Source organism: Mus pahari, chromosome 14 (assembly GCF_900095145.1).
Source record: "Mus pahari chromosome 14, PAHARI_EIJ_v1.1, whole genome shotgun sequence".
In the NCBI taxonomy this organism is placed as follows: Eukaryota; Metazoa; Chordata; class Mammalia; order Rodentia; family Muridae; genus Mus; species Mus pahari.
The window spans coordinates 4,411,804-4,428,715 of record NC_034603.1 but is presented as its reverse complement, the minus strand read 5'-3'; the positions used below and the strand labels follow the sequence as shown (position 1 = coordinate 4,428,715).

Genomic DNA, 16,912 nt, shown 5'->3' with positions numbered 1-16,912 from the left:
CAGGTTCCCCATGGTAGCTACCCTTTCAGAAGATCCCACCTCCCGTGGTGTGTGATCAATGCTAAAAATCCGCGCTTCAATCTCTGGTTTGTCTCAACAACATACTTCTTATATAAATATGTGGTGGATAGAGACTTTTAGGTGGAATAAGAAGTAGGTATTTCAAAATGGTGTGCGTTAGTTTCCAGTGTGTCCTGTCAAACATTAATAGTATCTCCGACAAACACGTGTTCCAAAAAAAGCACAAAAAGCTCCGAGGTTGGGGCCCCGCAGCAGTGGCCCGGCCTCCTGGCTCTCACTCTCTTGATTACTTGTTCTTCTCCCCCCCACCCCCCATCTTCACTGTGGCCTAGATGGTTCTGGGCCAGAATTGAACTCCTTGGAGTGCACCAGAAACCAGGCTTGGCTGGGAGAGACATCATCTCTTCCACAGAAGAGAATCTGAGGGTCTCTAAAGGCACAGAACCCCAATTACTTTTGCTATTTTAGTCTCTGTGTCCCGAACCTTAGAGAAAAGCATGCATGAGCTGTCTTCACGGCATTTCTGCACTTTGACATGTTGCTTGTGACACCCATTTTGGGAAGGAGCACGTTCCACGGCCAGTTTCTGCAGCGTCCATGCCTGGAAACTGATCACCACATGCTCACACAGACTTTCAGGGGCTCAGCTTCAGTCCATACCCATGCTGACAGGAACTTTTAGTGACTGGGGCTGCCAGTCTCCATGACAACCTCCCTGAGAATCAGGAATGCCAGGAGTGACAGTCTCACCTAAGACCTGCTTACATTCTAAGAGGCTGGCGTGCTCACAGCCCAGCTAGGGGACACAGGCCTGGGACGTGATGGAGGCTCCCAGGGATATCTGGGTCATGTCACATTCTGTTACTTATGTCCGAGGATTCATGTCCAGGCGGCCCCAGCAGAGGGAGTGGGCCTAGGGTCTGGGAGGGAGCTCTGACACACAAGTGTGACAGTGTGGGTGTAAGTGGCAGTGTGAGTCTTGCTGCTGGGACACCCTGATCAACTGTTACTCCCCTCATCTGTCTCTTCTAGTTCCTATAACAGGGCCTCCACCTGTGTAGCTACTTCTGTCTATTCTGTCCTTTTGTCCTTCAGTGATGGAGGGCACGTGGACCATGCCACCAGAGGCGTTAGCACGAACCAGGTGAGGTTGAGCTTGTACAAATCCTGGAAATCTCAAAAACCGAGATTAGAATCAACTCCCTCCCTGTTTCTGTGTGCTTGAAGTGCTAATCGGGTGATCCCCACAAGGTGGTCACAGGCAGTCAGTCACATAACCCAGTACCTGGAATTCTGCATGCACACGAGGCATCTCGGTAGCCTTAGGTTTCAGCCAATGACCTTCTCCCTCAATGGATAGTCTCATCCTCCCCCAACACTGTAACCTTTGGTTCATCTCTAATAAAGTGTACGTGTTCAAAGCCACCCCCAGTAAGGAAATAGGAACAAGCTAAGGCTGTCTTAGAGAGCTGCTTCATTAAAGTTCAGTGAAGAAGGCCTGAGCTTAAAAGAACTGTAACACTAAGATTCTCAGAGAAAGCCTTTTCTTTCTTCCCTATGACCCCTCCCTCACTCCCAACCAGACCGGGGTCCTGCTGGTCCTGGACTCTGCTTCCCACCTCTGGCCTGGTGGATAGTGGTGTCTGACACCCCAGAGGGAGAGGCACCCTGGGGACCCCAGCTGTTCTGGACTTGCACTGTCTTCTCTGTGCTGGTACAGGTGGTATCAGGACACCCCAGAGAGGAGACGCAGAACCTGCTGCCAACCAGACCAAGTAAGCCTTTCTTTCACATCCTCATGAAGCCATAGGAGCTTCAGAGATGGCAGAACAAACGTCTACGTTCTCCGGAGAGACCATGTGCCTCATGAGCGTTGGGCCCGCCTGTCCTGCTAAGGGTCATCTCCCCATGTTGGCAGAGAGCCTGGCACACAGGGCACCTCATCCCCATGGGGTGAGCTAAAGAATGACTGCACAGAAGAGGCAGTGTGACAGAGCATGGGCAGGCAGTGCAAGCCTGGGGGGGTTCTTCTGGACCAGGTGGTGAGCACCCGTGGCTGACAGAGAGCTAGGCCTAGCTATTGCTGAACCAGACAGAGCTCTGCATCCAGTACTGGGAGCCCTCCAAAGAAAAGTTGGCACCTGTTTCACTTAACTTCTGGGAAGCAACAGTGGGGAACCTGGGCAGCGAAGATGTTCTAGAAATCGGTGCGACTTAGCTCTGACAAGTCACCTGCTTGACAGCGTTGCTTGAAGGAGGAATGGAATAAGATTGTAAAAGCATGTTCGCCAATGAACCAAAAGATGCTCTCATAATACCCTGTGCTGTTGTGAGGGTCACAGAGAGGCTTTGTGGGAGTCAGAAAGGCAGGATCCAGCACGGGGGTTCTTGGACAGTACAAGGAATACAGCAGTCCTCTTGAACTTTGGAGTATCTACAGGGAGAACGGAGTCAGGTCTGCCTCTCTTACAGGTGAAGATGGTTTGGAGTTGGCCGGCCTCCTTCTTCTCCTTTAATTCCGCCCCAACCTCCTAACATCAATCGAAGCTCTCAACCACTGCCTGGGAAAAGCTCTGCTGGGTTCCAGGGAAAACAGGCCCCACACCCTTCCTGGAGCTGTTGGGGTACAGCAGGAAAGCTCCTATTGGTTAGGCTGCAGGGGCTGGGGTGGTACTTACAGTTCAGTCACATCCTTTGGCATGCCTTTGGGGAGGGCACGGAGACCCCTGTTGCTGCATCGCACCACTGTCTCCATACAGGTGCACTGCTCGGGGCAGCGTGGGCTCAGCTGGCAGCTGCTCTCCTCATTGCCTGTGGAGGACCCAGACAGGGTGAGCATCCTGGAAGATAAGCCCCCCCCCCCCCCAGGAGAGCAGCCAGGTAAAGCTAGCTGACAGGGCCAGACTGTTTCTAGCAAAGGCCAGATCTACCTAACACCAGCAGGGAGCCCAGGCCAGAACTAAAGGCAGCTACTGGTTTCTTCCCCTGCCAGAGGCAAAGGACGTGTGCCTTGGAGCATGGGAAGGACCTCTGCTGTTTAATGCACTCCAAATGAAAGGAAGACCAGTCAAGCTGCTAACGCAGACCCATGGCCACATGGGGAAGGGGGTCCTGTCTGTCACATGAGGAAGAAGCCATGACTCTGAAAGGAGTGGTCAGACAGAGGCAGAGCCTGGCCTTTCCCCTCCCCTTCCTACCTTTTCCTCTCCACTGAGCACCATAAGCACCCCTACAGAGTGGTGGGCATGTCATCAGCCTATTACAATGCACCTCAACTAATCTGCAAACAGCTATACAAACTTGAATTCATTTGATCAGATATGCCTTCTGGGGTCCTGAGACCCAAAGCCTCAGATTTGTGGGTTCATATCTCTCAGTCAAAAGCAATTTTCTTGAAGTCTGTTTCCCGCAAGTACATACCCTGACTTTCACTGGAACATGGACAGGGAGACTTGCGTGTCCGGTTGTGTAAGCTGTGTACAGAGGGGCATAGCATCTGTTGAGCCCTAAACTCACCGTGGACACGGCAGCTAAGTGCATCGGGTACAGTGGCATTCACACCGAGGATGGTGTCCTGAATGGACACACATCTCGTTTTAATGACGCCAGTACAGATATACAACTGAGGAAAGGAAGGTAGCCTCAGAAAGAGACGCTTTCTTTCGCCTCTGGAGCCGAGTCCCTCAGAGCCTGTGTTCCAGGAAGGCAGAGTGGAGTCAGAGGTCTCAGCAGCCTGCCTTGCCTTCCCGATTCACTCCCGCTTACCGTCGCAGGTAAAGTCCTGGATGGCCACGTCTTGGATAGGAATCTCCTTGAGGAAAAAGGGCTTCTGGCATCTGGGGTTCCCGCTGACGATGCGGCGTTTCCTCAGCCAGCGGCCGAGCCAAGCCATGTGGCAGTTGCAGTTGAAAGGGTTAGACAGGAGGTTTCTGAGGGAGAGAGAGCCTCTGAGTGGTCACTGCCCACCCTGACCCTAGCCCAAAGTCTACTTCTGTAGCCCAGGCTTGCTCTCTCTAGGAGGCGCTGGGTCTTGGTATCCCTTCCTGGGGATGCAGAAGTTTCCTCAAAAGTACAGGGGATGGATGCAACCATGGCCCATGCTGATGGGTGTGTTATGACCTCCAGCCTTGGCCTCCTCTGTCCACCCAGCCTCACTTGGGCAAAGCTGGTTGGTCCTCTGAGGAGAATTTCCTGTACTCGATATCAGTGTCCACACCCTCTTTCCCACCGGAAATGCCTGCAGTTAGCGGGGCTGGGGTGTCCGTGCTCCTGCCTGGGGGCAGCTGAGCCCCTTCCTTTTTCTGACTTGTGTCTTTTACTTTCCTTCGGTGTTGGCAGTACCAAGGCTAGTTCTATGCCTGTGAGCAGCTGCCCTATGACTGAGGCCGGCATCTCCATGGGCATCTGCATATCCGGAAGCACACCTGTGCACCACAGGAGCTTTGTCCCCGTCCATGAAGTAGCATGATGGACATATGGGATGGGGGATGATGGTGGCAGCAGTCTCTTTGAATGTTTGCCCCAGGGTCGGGACACATCTATCATGCGACTGTGGCAGAGGGTAGAGTAGGGGAGGGACAGACCACATGGGCAGAGGAGGCAGAGGCAAGGCCATGAGAGGGGGCTTCCCAGGCTGTGGAATCTAGGAGTTGCCAGTATGAAGGCCTCGGGAAGGGTGTAAGTGCGAGGGTAGGAAGTGCGAGGTCAGCAGGGCTGGGTGGCAGGGCACAGGGCACACAGTTGGGAGAAACTAGACTGTTGTCCCCTGGCCACATGATGTGGTTGTGTGTGCACATGTACCTCCAGGCAAAGTTTCCAGGTTCTTGGCATGCTTTCAAACTAAAGCAGCCCCCATGGCCACACAGTTTGACCCTGGCCTCCTCTCTAATCCTGTTCTACCCCATATCCACACGTACTCAGTTCAATGGCCTTACTAAGCTTTGCATATTTACTCTGCTCCAACCAACCATGGGGCCTCCGTGTGGCCGCAACTACTACAGGGAATACATTTCCCACTTTCTTCAATAAATGAGTCTTCTCTACTGCTTCTTTACAAAGCTTGTGCAGGCCTTCCTCATCACAGGGACAATTCACAGGGAGGAGGAGGAGCCAGGTCTGTAACCCTTAGTACTTAGATGGTATCCGGCACATAGAGAGAACCAGACAAATGCCTATTAAATAGACAGATGGGCAGGTGACTTTGGCCACGGTCAGAGGGAAGCTGGGATGTCAGGGCGTTCTGCAGAGCGGGGGTGGGGTGGGTGGGTGGGGACAGAGGGAGTGGCAGCGTGCTGGGGAGAACTCACATGGTGGACAGGGAGACAAGTGTGGTGAAGGCTCCAGGGGTAATGGTGGTGATCCGGTTGTCATAGAGCGACAGCAGTCTCACAGAGCTTAGGCCCGCAAAAGTGTCGTTGCTTACGCAGCTGATCAGGTTGCTCCTCAACATCCTGGAAGAACACAGGAGAGGGTCATGGGTAGTGAGCTTGCCTCTCAAGAGACCGACAACCACCTCCTGACTCGACCAGTCATTGCTCAGGTTTGGCTGGTGATGAGCAGGGCCTGGACCCTCACTGGGACACATGCAAATGTATATGAGCACGTATTTCACACACTGTGTGGTGGTTCTAATGAGAATGACCTCCATTGGCTCACAGAGTTGACTGCTTGGTCCCCAGCCGGTGGAACTGTTTGGGAAGGATCAGGAGGCGTGGCCTTGTTGGAGGAGGTGTGTCACTGGAGGTGCGTGAGGTTTCTAAAGCCCACGCTCTTCCATTTGGCTCTCTCTGCCTCTCTCTTTCTGCCTCACACTTCTGGATCAGATGTAAGCTCTCAGCTACTATTCCAGCACCATGCCTGCTTCCCGCCTGCCTGCCACCACATACTCAGCCATGATGGTCATGGACTCACCTTCTGAAACTGTAAGCAAGTCCCCGTTAAATACCTTCTTCTGTAAGTTGCCTTGGTCCTGGTGTCTCTTCACAGCAACAGATGAATAATCAAGACAGATCATAAACACAAACCACAGCTATCCATGTGCTCTTGTGCAGATGATGTGGTTGTGTGTGCACGTGTACTTCCAGGAGGAAGAGGACCCACATGTGGGTCCACTGTATGCGTGTGTGCTTGAACATAGATGCTTGCCCTCAGATATGTTCAGGGGTACAGCATGTGTATATTAGTTATGGTTAAATCGCTGTTTGTGTGCACCCCTCAGTATGTCTTTGGAATGAATATGTACATGTGTGCACTAGAGTGGCTCTGAGTGCGGTGTGATTAGGTGTGAGCATGATGGTGGGCTTAGCATGTCAGCTTCTTTGCATTAAAGGTGGGAAAGTCTGGTGCCATAGAGGAATGAATCAGTAGGCCAGGACAGTGCCTGACTGCGATCCTTGTCCACAGCTGTCATCCCCCTGTACCCAAGCCCGGGTACTCACAGTGTCTTGAGGCCACTGAGGCCCCGGAACATGCGCCCGTGCATGGTCTCCAGCTGGTTCCCCGTCAGCATCAGCTCCTGCACACCTGCTGCTCCATCGAAGGCACCCTCCCGCACTTCCTTGATCCTGTTATTGCTCAGGTTTCTAGAAGGTGGGGGTAGAAGCAGGAGGATCAGGTGGATGGAGGGAGCGCAGTCCCCAGCTCCCTGACACTGGAGTCTCAGCTTCTGTGCTCACGGACATGAGGTCACTCCTCACAGCAGGTGGAGAAATATACACAGCCCAGGACTTAAAGGGTCTCAGTGTAATCATTTTTTTTTGAATGCCTGGAAGAGTCACTCTTTTCTTCCCCAGGGGCTCCCACTGTGCAGTCATCCTCAAAAGAGAGATGGAGAAGAACATAAAGTAGCCCCTCTTCAATGGGGATGCACACACTTGGGGGACGTGTAGCACTCTCAGCAGAAGCCTGTACAAGTGGATACTTCCTACTGAGTATTGTTTCCTACTTCTCACTTAGGAGAGGCCACATGAGAGTCAGACTGCTTTAACCTCGTCAGAGCCTCAAGCAACGCCCAGCAGCTGGATACTACTGCCCTCCATTACAAGTGAGGACTCTGGGTTCCGGGAAGATTGAATAACTTCCCTAGATTTACACAGCTGAGAGCTGGGCTACGAAGCTAGGTTTCCTGGGACATAAGAGACATTCCACTGAGGTCCCTCCCTCCTTCTGTAGGTGATTCTTTCTCGGGAGCTGTGAGGACTAGCTCCCTTGTATTACTAAGTTACAGAATTCGTGTGTGTGTGTGTGTGTGTGTGTGTGTGTATGGGTGTGTGTATGTGTATATATATGTGTGTATGCGTATGTGTGTGTATGTGTGTATGCATATGTGTGTGTATGTGTGTATGTGTGTGTATGTGTGTATGTGTGTGTATGTGTGTGTATGTGTATGGGTGTGTGTATGTGTATATATATGTGTGTATGCGTATGTGTGTGTGTATGTGTGTATGCATATGTGTGTGTATGTGTGTATGTATATGTGTGTATGCGTGTATGTGTATGTGTATGTATGTATGTGTGTATGCGTATGTGTGTGTAGGTGTGTATGTGTGTGCGTATGTGTGTGTATGTGTGTATATGTGTATGTGTGTGTGTATGTATGTGTATGTGTGTATGTGTGTATGCGTATGTGTGTGTATGCGTATGTGTGTGTATGTGAGTATGTGTGTGTATGTGTGTATGTGTGTGTGTGTGTGTATGTGTGTGTGTGTGTGTGTGTGTGTGTGTGAATGCACATGTGTGTCATCAGGTATCTTTCTCAGTTATTCTTTGCCTTATTTTCTGAGACATGGTTTCTCACTGAACCTGGAGCTTGCCTGACTGGAGCAGACTGACTGGCAGTGAGCTCCAGGGGTCCTCCTCTCCCTTCGTCCTCAGTCCTAGGTAAGGGCTACGCTGCTGCCCTTAGCTATACACGGGTGCTGCGGAGCCAACTCAGGTGTACAACATGCACCCTGCCAACCGACTCATCTTCCCAACCCCGGGATCTTGGTTTTCTCATAGCATCTCTGTTCCCATCCGGCCCAATCCCAAGTCTGCCCCAGCTCTGAGATCAGGCCCTTCTCTCTAAAACCTGCTGTCCTCCGCATGGGAGAACATACCAGGACAGTCACAGGCAGATGCTGTGACAGCCATATAAAATTCTAGTTCCCAGGCTCTTTCAGACCAAGAGGTAGTGGTTCTCTGTGGACTATCCTGTGCCCCAGTCTGAAGGTACTCATGGTTATCTGGATGGAACCAAGCCTGATGGTGCTCATGGGTGATGAGGGAGGAGGCCTACTTCTCAGCACAGCTGAGCCCTGTACCGTGAACAGGAGACCCTGAGGATGTCCCCTGAGCCTGTAAGGTTTTCTGAACTGATGGGCTAGCAGATACTGGCCTCATGCCCAGACCCCCTGGGGGTGGATACTACTTCGTGCCAGTGCCTTGGATGGGTATGGAGGCACACCAACCCTTTCACAGAGCACAGGGCTGAAGCCTCCAGAGAGACGAGGGACCCACATAATGAAATGCCCAAAGGTTCAATGTGAGACACGTTCCCTTCCTTGTGGGTGGCCTGGATACCCAGGGAAAAACAGGGCCGACCCTTATAGACATCTGTGCTGGTTGTGTGTGTGTGTGTGTGTGTGTGTGTGTGTTAGACTCTTTTAAATCTCCTCTTTGTTTTGTTACTGCTCAACCCAGTACTCTCCTGGTAACACCCCAAAGTCCCTGTCCTTAAGGCCTGTTAGCTGGGGCACCCCTGAACTGGGGCAAAGAACGTGGCACTCAACATGTTTCCTTATCGATTCTGGCTGTCCTGGCCAAGGACAAGCCAGGAGTGTGTGTGTGTGTGTGTGTGTGTGTGTGTGTGTGTGTGTGCATGGGGGGAGACAGCATATGAACCCTAAACAAGATATAGGGATTGAGACCAAGGTTTTCCTAGCAGGTTAGGCTCCAGGGAGAGGGGCTGCTAGGGCATGAGCATGCAGGGCTGGATAATGACGGTGAGTTAGAACAGTGGACGTGGGAGGGTGCCCACTTACTAACAGCTGTTTCTACAACAGAGTAAAATTAACGTCCCATTACTGTAAGGTTTGTGAATCACATTTCCTTGATCTGGGAGAATGAAGAATAGAAGGGGTGGGGGCTGTTGTAGTGCTTTCTAGAAGGGCTGGCTGCTGTTTCCTCTCTATCCAGCAAAGCGGGGCTTACCGCTAAATCCGCAGTTGGGGGATGGAGACAGAGCGGAGCTGGGAGCAAATGCTCTAGACATGAAATGATCGTGTCTGGATTTTCTAAGAGCTCTGGTGAAGCCTCCATGCCGTGTTTTCTTGATACTCCTCCCTCCCCCGGGATGCCTCAACATGTAGCTAGAGGGCTCTCGCCCTTTGCCCCCACAGGCCTCTCTGGAGGAAGGTCCTTCCTTGTGCCTTCGGCTCTCTTGGTCCAGCCTCAGAACCTCATCCTGGGGCCGGGGGTGGTTCAGCGGGCTCGTGGGTACCGCCCCTGCAAGCTGATGGGTGCTCTGACCTCGCTCTTCCTTCCCAAAGGGCAGAGAGGCAAGCAAGGGGTCCATAAACTCCCTGCAGAAAGCCTGAGTCCAGGCAGAGGAGGGCAGGCTCTCCCAGGCACTATTCCCTATGGCTACAGGGCTGGCCAGAGACTCCTGCAGTGGGAACAGAGTCTGGTCTCAGGAGGACCATAGCAGAGAGCTAGGTAGACCTTTCCGGGAATGAAGGACAACTGGCTATGAGGGGTATGCTCTGGCACAGTGCCAGGAGGTCTTGTCCACTGACCATGAATGAACCTGTCCCTCCCTGAGGGACTACTACAAACTTATGGCCTCTAAGCGGGTGACTTAATGGTGATGAGAAGCAGGCCCCTTGGAAACAAAGGTGACCAGGACCTTGAGTCCATCTAAGGAGCAGCTGCTATTCTGTCAGACTCTACTGGGCTAGCCTGAGACGGCGGAGCTAGTTCTGCCCGGGGGATCTGATAGTCCCAGAGGTACCAGAAAGTGAGGGTTTATGGTTTCTGTGAAAGCGTCTGAGTGTTGAAAGTGGTTGACTAATTCTTATTAAAAATACAGGAACCAGCGACAAGTCCAACCATGTACCCAGGACTTCAGCTAGAGGCTGGCTGATTTCCAGGCTATGGGCCACTCTCCTCAGCATCCGAACTGGCCCAAGTCCACTGCGAGGAGAGCCACAGCTCTTTGAACACAGAGTCTCCTTTTTTTCTGTTTGCCCTCTCCGCTCTCTCCACCCAAATCCCGTCTCTGCATTTGGGATGGTACTCAGGGCCTAAAGCATGTGGGCAGGGATCCTACCTCTCACAGCTGTGATGCTCTTTGGAAAGCTGTGTGGGGTGACCAGAGTATAAGGGCCAGAGGTGCAGAAAACACAGCAGGGTCCAATTACCTTCGCCCAAATCAGAAATAGTAGATTCAAGACCAGCCAGCCTTAGGAACCTGGCTCAAGTATGAGGCAGACACACCACTGGCTTCAAACGCTCTACTGTCAGATATCCTGACACACTACCTCTGTAGGGGAGTAGGGTAGTGACTGATTTGGGGCACAATGACACTTCACTTGACAGTGGCTGCAGCTGGTGATCTGGGGCTGGATTTACCCTGCGTGGGTCTTACCTGGTTGGCTGGTACTGATAAGTACTGGCCCTGAGCTCAGGTGAATTCAGGCCAGCCTGCAAGTCCACCCCAGCCCCCAGGAACGCGTAGCCCGTCTGGAGCAGTGGGGAATATCTGGCACCCCCGACCTTCACTCCCGTATGGCAAACACGGGTTAACTAAGCAGCATCATTTCCTTCGGTTGAGATCTGGGTTTGCATTTGGCCATGCTCAGGTCTGTGGCATGTGGCTGGGGACGGGGACTGGCTCTCTCCCGTTGCATATCTGTGTTCTTGTTTCCCTTTGTCTATAGCAATATTTCTCTGTGTTCACATCTCTGTCACAAGTGGGAACACAATCTGTGTGACTTTCCCCTAAACGGTGTGTGTAAGGAGTGTGTTTTTGCAAAGATTCCCGGGGTCCTGTTTTCTGGGTAAGTAGGTCCTTGTGCAGTTTGATTTGCTTCGAAACTGTCTTCATGTCTAGATTCACCTCCACATCTGTCTACAGGTGGAAACCAAAGGGTACCTGGGCCACAGCAATAGCCACAAACCTCTTCAGCCTTACATGTGCCTTGGTCTCAGTGACTCCCTTAGAGAGCTCATCTCTTGCTCCAAGCACAGATTTACTTACAGGGGCCTGTGGCCAAGTCAGTGGCTATGGTTGGCATGGATACATGAGTCGTGCCACTGAGAGAGTAGCTGCCGAGGGCTTGGAAGGGATCTGTTCCCTTGTCTGCAGGGCTCTGATGGGTAGAAGCGTGATGAACAGGAGATATGGAGCGACAGGTAGTCCTCGTGATTCATGATTGTTATATTCTACATCGCCAAGAACACCGAATGAGCACACACTGAATCGCTGCTCCTGGAGGAGCTTGCTCCTGTGAGCCCATGGTCATGGCATTTCCATCAACTGATCGATGATAGGCTTGTTCTGTGAGTGCTTCTGTTCGGAGACACTGTATTTACTATACTATTGATTCATCAACATTGCATTCATGGCCAGCAGTGCTGGGCTCATGCCTGAACAATGGAGGGAGCTTCTCTCCCGCATGTGTGCCCTCAGCGAGGCACAGTGCAACTGGCTCAGGCTCTGAGTATCTAGACAGTGCACCAGTACTGTGCTTGGGCCAAAGTTGGTGCCAAAAAGTACAAAACTGCAAAGCACATGCCACTGGATAAACCACAAAGTGGAAACTGGCTTCCAGTGTGCGAGCTGAACCCACAAGGCAGAGAGCATCGCCGTGTTCAGCCTCAGTTAAGGGACACATGTTGGGGTGAGCAGGTTTTCCACTATGATAAGTGTGTAAATGATACAAACAGCATGAAAAATTGTGATTTCAGAGTTTTGGTACAGAGACGAGTTAGCATATACAGATTGGTAAGTAATGATGGGCCACATTTGCCTTGCTGAAGAAACAGACACCTCTGTGAGGCTGGTAGATGTGGGATTTGGGTGTGGTGGGAAGGCAGGTTAAAAACAAATGTGTCTGAGGAATCGACTGGCTCTCTGTGCTGGGACCTCTGCAGGGACACTCAGGAAGGTGAAATAGAAACAAGCCCAGCCACTGTGGTGACTGAGGTGGGCCCAAGTCTGAGAGACAGTTTTGACATGTATTCAATATGTGGCTTTAGAGAGGTCATTGAACATCTCCTAGTCATCGCTCCCATACTTGCTCAGCATGGGACATGAAGCTGGCACCAGATGGGTGAAGGAAGACTAAAGAAGTTGATATCCCTGAGGTAGGACAGCAGCCCTGGCCAAGGCCAAGGGCTATCACAGGAAACAATATCCTCTTGCTGGCTTTTTGACTTGGCCTAAACTCCAAGTAAGGGATAAAGATGGTTGGGACAAGCAGCCATGCACTATAGAAGCCACTAACAGCATGCGGGTCCTTTGCCTAAGCCCAGACTCCACTCAGACCAGGGAACTCTGTGATCAAATCTACTAGAAGTAGCTGGGGGTTCCTTTCTGACGTATCTCTCCCATGCAGACCTCACCAAAACATCACTGGGTCCCAGACATCCCGACTCAGTTGCTCCAAGTCCCTCCTACAATCTCCTGAGATGCATGCTGAACGTGGCTGGGGGTAGGGCAAGTAGAGGGAGCAAGGGTAGGAGTCAAGGAGCCATGGGATATACAATCTCCCTGTAACCGACAACTCAGCAACAACCAAGCTTTGCTTTGTTCTGTGCTGTGTCCCTGACTTCCAGTCCAGGGCACAGCAGGGGACAGGAGGAGGTCCAGGGGCAAGAGTGGCAGGTGAAGGGTCAGGAAGGCTGAGGTGGCCTTTGCATTCCCCAGCCTGACTCACATTTTCCGCAGGTTGGGCAACTTCTTGAAGATCCCAGTGGCCTCCAGCACAGAGATGTCATTGTCGTTCAGTCGCCTGTGTGGGAAGGCAGAAGACACTCAGCTGAGGTGAGGCACCTCCTGTGCTATTTACCTGTGGGTCTTCCTCACATGGCCTTTGTTGAGCTCTGCCCGAACTTCACAGTCAGTAAAGTTCAAGAGAACCTTGAAAAACTTCAGAATGAGGTGAGGGGCTCGGTAAAGAGAGGTGGATGGGGAAGGGCGAAGAGAGACAAAGCCGTAGCCCTCCCCCCATTCCCCGTCATGGGTCAGTGGGTCTTGCATGCTGTGCACAGACAACCATTACTATTTAAACACAAAGACCATGGATCTGCCTCCATTTTTTCCGGGGTGCCAATGGTTCCGCAGGGTCTCCTGAGCCTAAGTTGTGCAGTTCGTTCCTGACTACTTGTGTCAGCTCCAGGTTTCTGTCCTCAGTGTCCCTGTGTGCTCAGAGCCGTGCTACGGTGCCCTCCAATGGCTGGAGTAGTCAGAGAAAGCAACGATAGCCGTCAGTCTGCCGCTCTATCCAGGGCTCACTCTGTGCCAAGAGTCTTGAGGAATATTGTGTTGTGTCGCTTTCTAGACCTTCTGAAGTATAGAAGGAGACACCATGTCCCTGTCCCCGTCTCCCCTGACACAGCAGGGAAGTGGTCTCAGTGGGGCTGGCGGGGACAGAGGTGAGGTAACTATCAGGTCTGTTTAGCACCACAGGCGAAATCCTCTTACATGCTTCAAGTTTTAGTTTAGCCTGTTTCAGGTCTTAAGAGCTTGTTTGGAGGTTCTATTGGGGAAAGTCATCCTCTGTAGCCAAGTGTGGCACTTAGGGGGTATGCACATGGAGCACTGAAGAAGAGTGGGGACATCCACCTAGCCAGCCACATCGGCTCAATCTACCTGCTAACCAGTGGGGTAATGGATTGGTAAGGCCAGACTGCCCTTACACCTCTGCCAGTTTTTGAACAAGTCATCGTCCCTTTCTAGGGACTATTAGGAGATTCAGATACATTTAATCATCTTAGGCATTTTTTTTGCCTAGTAATAATTTTTATTTAATATCTATTTTTCTGGAGATTCTATAAGCTCCTAAGGGACAGCAGGTGCATTTACTTTGCAGAAATGTAAGCCTAGAGCAACGCCTGGTTTTATAGTGGGTGTTCAGAAATCATTCATAGAACCGGTGAACGGACTATACTCGCAAGTAACCTGCATGCATATTCCTGGTGTCTTGCTTCTCAGTCAAGTACACAGAAGACCCTACTTGGCCTAACTCAAATATATAAAGAGAGGTAGGACTTACAAGTCAGTGGTATATTCAGGGAGGTGGCTTGGGATGCGGGCTAGCTTCTGGTTGGAGCAGTCCACAATGGTACCCTCACAGCGGCACTTTTCAGGGCACACTAGGTCCATGAAGCATTCACTGCTGAATCTGTTGCGATAATCCTCAGAGCCTATATGGAGCCAAAGAGGGGGTTGTCATCAGCATTTCGGTTTTCAGGCACCAGGTTCAAAGTTGTGGGGAGTGAGGGAGTTGGATGAGTTGGAATGTGTGCATGTATGTGTGTGTGTGAGTGTGCATGGGTGTAATGCACAGGCTTGGGAAGAACTACAATAACAGGCAAAGCTGATGGCTGCACTCCCCACACCCCTCGTGGTCTTTGGCCATTTATCACTTGCTGGCCTCCAAGAAGCCAGGCTTCAGATCTGTGGGCTCTTGTGCTTTGGTGGGTCATGGACCTTTTCAGAACTGATGAATGTTACAGATGAATAATGTTCCGAGAACTACTGCAAGACACCGACACAGATGCAGCCTACTCCTGCAGGCCATTTCTTGGCTCCATGATGCTTACTATCTACAGACTTGCGATCAAGGTCGGACTTTTGGGGGGGCTACCAGAGGGCAGGTTTGAGAGCACACTTAGAGGTCTTCCTGGACTTGCAGACAACGTGTAAAGGAGACCAGATACTCATCTGGTGTTAAATGACAACTGGTGTCTTGTCTGACCTTGACTGCAACGAGGGTATCCGGAGGCCACAGCTCTGATATTTTGGGGATTTGGCCTGAGCCTTCTTTGTTTTGTTTTAAGAAAAGTCAGATATTCAAAATATATTGGCAATGAATCCAATTCTTAAACACAATGAAAATGAGAACACATCTGAGGGTAAGATCTGACTTCTGCATAGAGAGGAAGTTCTCACTGATGCCAGTCAGAAGTTGGGATTCAGATTTATTTATTTATTTTCAAAATGTCATTCCATTCAAAATTTCAAGGTCATTCTGTAATGGCAACAGGTGTGACAGTCTGATGTCTCTGAGGCATGCCCTTGAGGGCAGCCAGCCACACACCTCTGTGAGCACAAGAGTTATGTCAGTGCCCATAGGGAGGGTGTGTGGCTCTCCCTGTCAACAGTGGGTGCTGGCCTTATGCACTCTCTCACACTCTCATTCCGTTGGCACACTGCTAGGTACTAAAATGTGAGCTCAGTTCACATTTGTGTAAGGCACAAGTGGGACACCGCTGGCACCTGAGGAACCTGTGTGCATCTCTGAGGTATTTGAGGGCACGGACCCCAGGCATTTGGTGAATGGCTTGAACCATCGGCATGACAACACAGGGTGTGAGTAGTCCCCATGTTTTAGCAGTACATCTTCCAGGCTTTGTAGCTTCTGAGCTCCTATTTCTCCAGGATTTGTGTAAAGATGAGCGTAAAGCAACGTCTCCAGGAAAAAGACAAGCTAAGTGTGCGAGCATGTGATTCTACTCCTGTGCTTCCTAGATCGTGTCGGAACATCTGGCAGTTAGAGGCCATGGAAACACCCGTGGAGCTGGTGTCAGAGCTGACATTTACTGCACTTGATCCAGCGGCCTGCTGCTACTTGCCAAACTTCGAATCATTCCTCTTAGCCCCCAAGGTTAGCACTTGACTTTGTAGGCGAAGACCCTAAGGTCTCTGGGGCTCTTGGTGTGAGGCAAACGCACTAGGGCTAGCTTTCAAAGACCCAGTGACTAATGCCAGGACGCTTGAGTGTGCTTTGTGACTGAACCTTTACTCCCATGGCTCCAGCAACAGCCACTAAGTCTGAGGTGGTGGAGGCAGGCTGGGTCTCTCCTCCGGTGAGCTATGACAAGGTAGCAGGCAAATGGCCTCCCCCTTGCTCTTTCGTCCTCTACTGTCAGATATCTTCCCGGGCTCACTGATGATTGGGGACACAATCAGTGGGGCACTCGTTCTCATGAGGTCAGGAACATGGAGTCAGAAGTCTGGCTGTATCCCTTTGATTCTTCTACCTTTCCACCCAACTCCTTCACCCCTCTTTGCACCCCTAGACTTGTGTGAACAGAACCTACGCATGGATTTCACAGTTTTACAGCAGCCTCCTGGTGCAGTGTTTTATGTATGTCTCTTTTTCCATGCCTGTACACTCACCCTACATCATTCCTCTTTAGATGCATCAGAGTGCTAGGTTATATGCAGCTCCTGTCCCATAAAAACACATCCTGGTCCTGTTGGTGGAGCTTCATGGTGACATTGTAGGGGGGCATTTTGAATGTGCACGGTTATGTTTCCTACAGAACATGTCTGTAATGCTCTACTTGCAAAACAGAGGAACCCTGACTGCTGATTAAAGGTAGAGAGACAGGAGGGAGCCCAGTTTGCACTTCACCGTGAGCCTGCAGATGTGTGCTGGGGACGGCCGCCTATTAAATGCATTTTCGTTTTAATCAAGGTGAGAGCAGCCCGTAGTTAGCGGGAATCACTCTCAGTAGTATCGTTAGGTTATAACTGGCGGGCCTCTGCCGTGGAACCGCTGACCCATTTTAATGAAATGATTTTGCAATTAGATTCGATGGACTAATGTGTTCTCTCCAGTATTTTCCCCTGCTGTTTTTGTTATTGCCCTGGTTTGTAATAACGAGGGGGTCGGAGAGTGAT

General features: G+C 51.2%; 1 protein-coding gene across 1 annotated transcript in view; it reads right to left on the bottom strand.

Moving 5' to 3' along the window:
• Slit3 (slit guidance ligand 3) overlaps positions 1-16,912 on the bottom strand; it is a 582,461-nt gene that overhangs the window by 66,694 nt on the left and 498,855 nt on the right. The window contains exons 15-20 of the mRNA XM_021213834.2: positions 14,277-14,427; positions 12,939-13,013; positions 6,459-6,602; positions 5,328-5,471; positions 3,787-3,950; positions 2,700-2,832 (exon numbers count right to left, since the gene is read on the bottom strand). Of these exons, the coding sequence (XP_021069493.1) occupies positions 2,700-2,832; positions 3,787-3,950; positions 5,328-5,471; positions 6,459-6,602; positions 12,939-13,013; positions 14,277-14,427 (811 nt within the window). The remainder of the gene's footprint in view (positions 1-2,699; positions 2,833-3,786; positions 3,951-5,327; positions 5,472-6,458; positions 6,603-12,938; positions 13,014-14,276; positions 14,428-16,912) is intronic.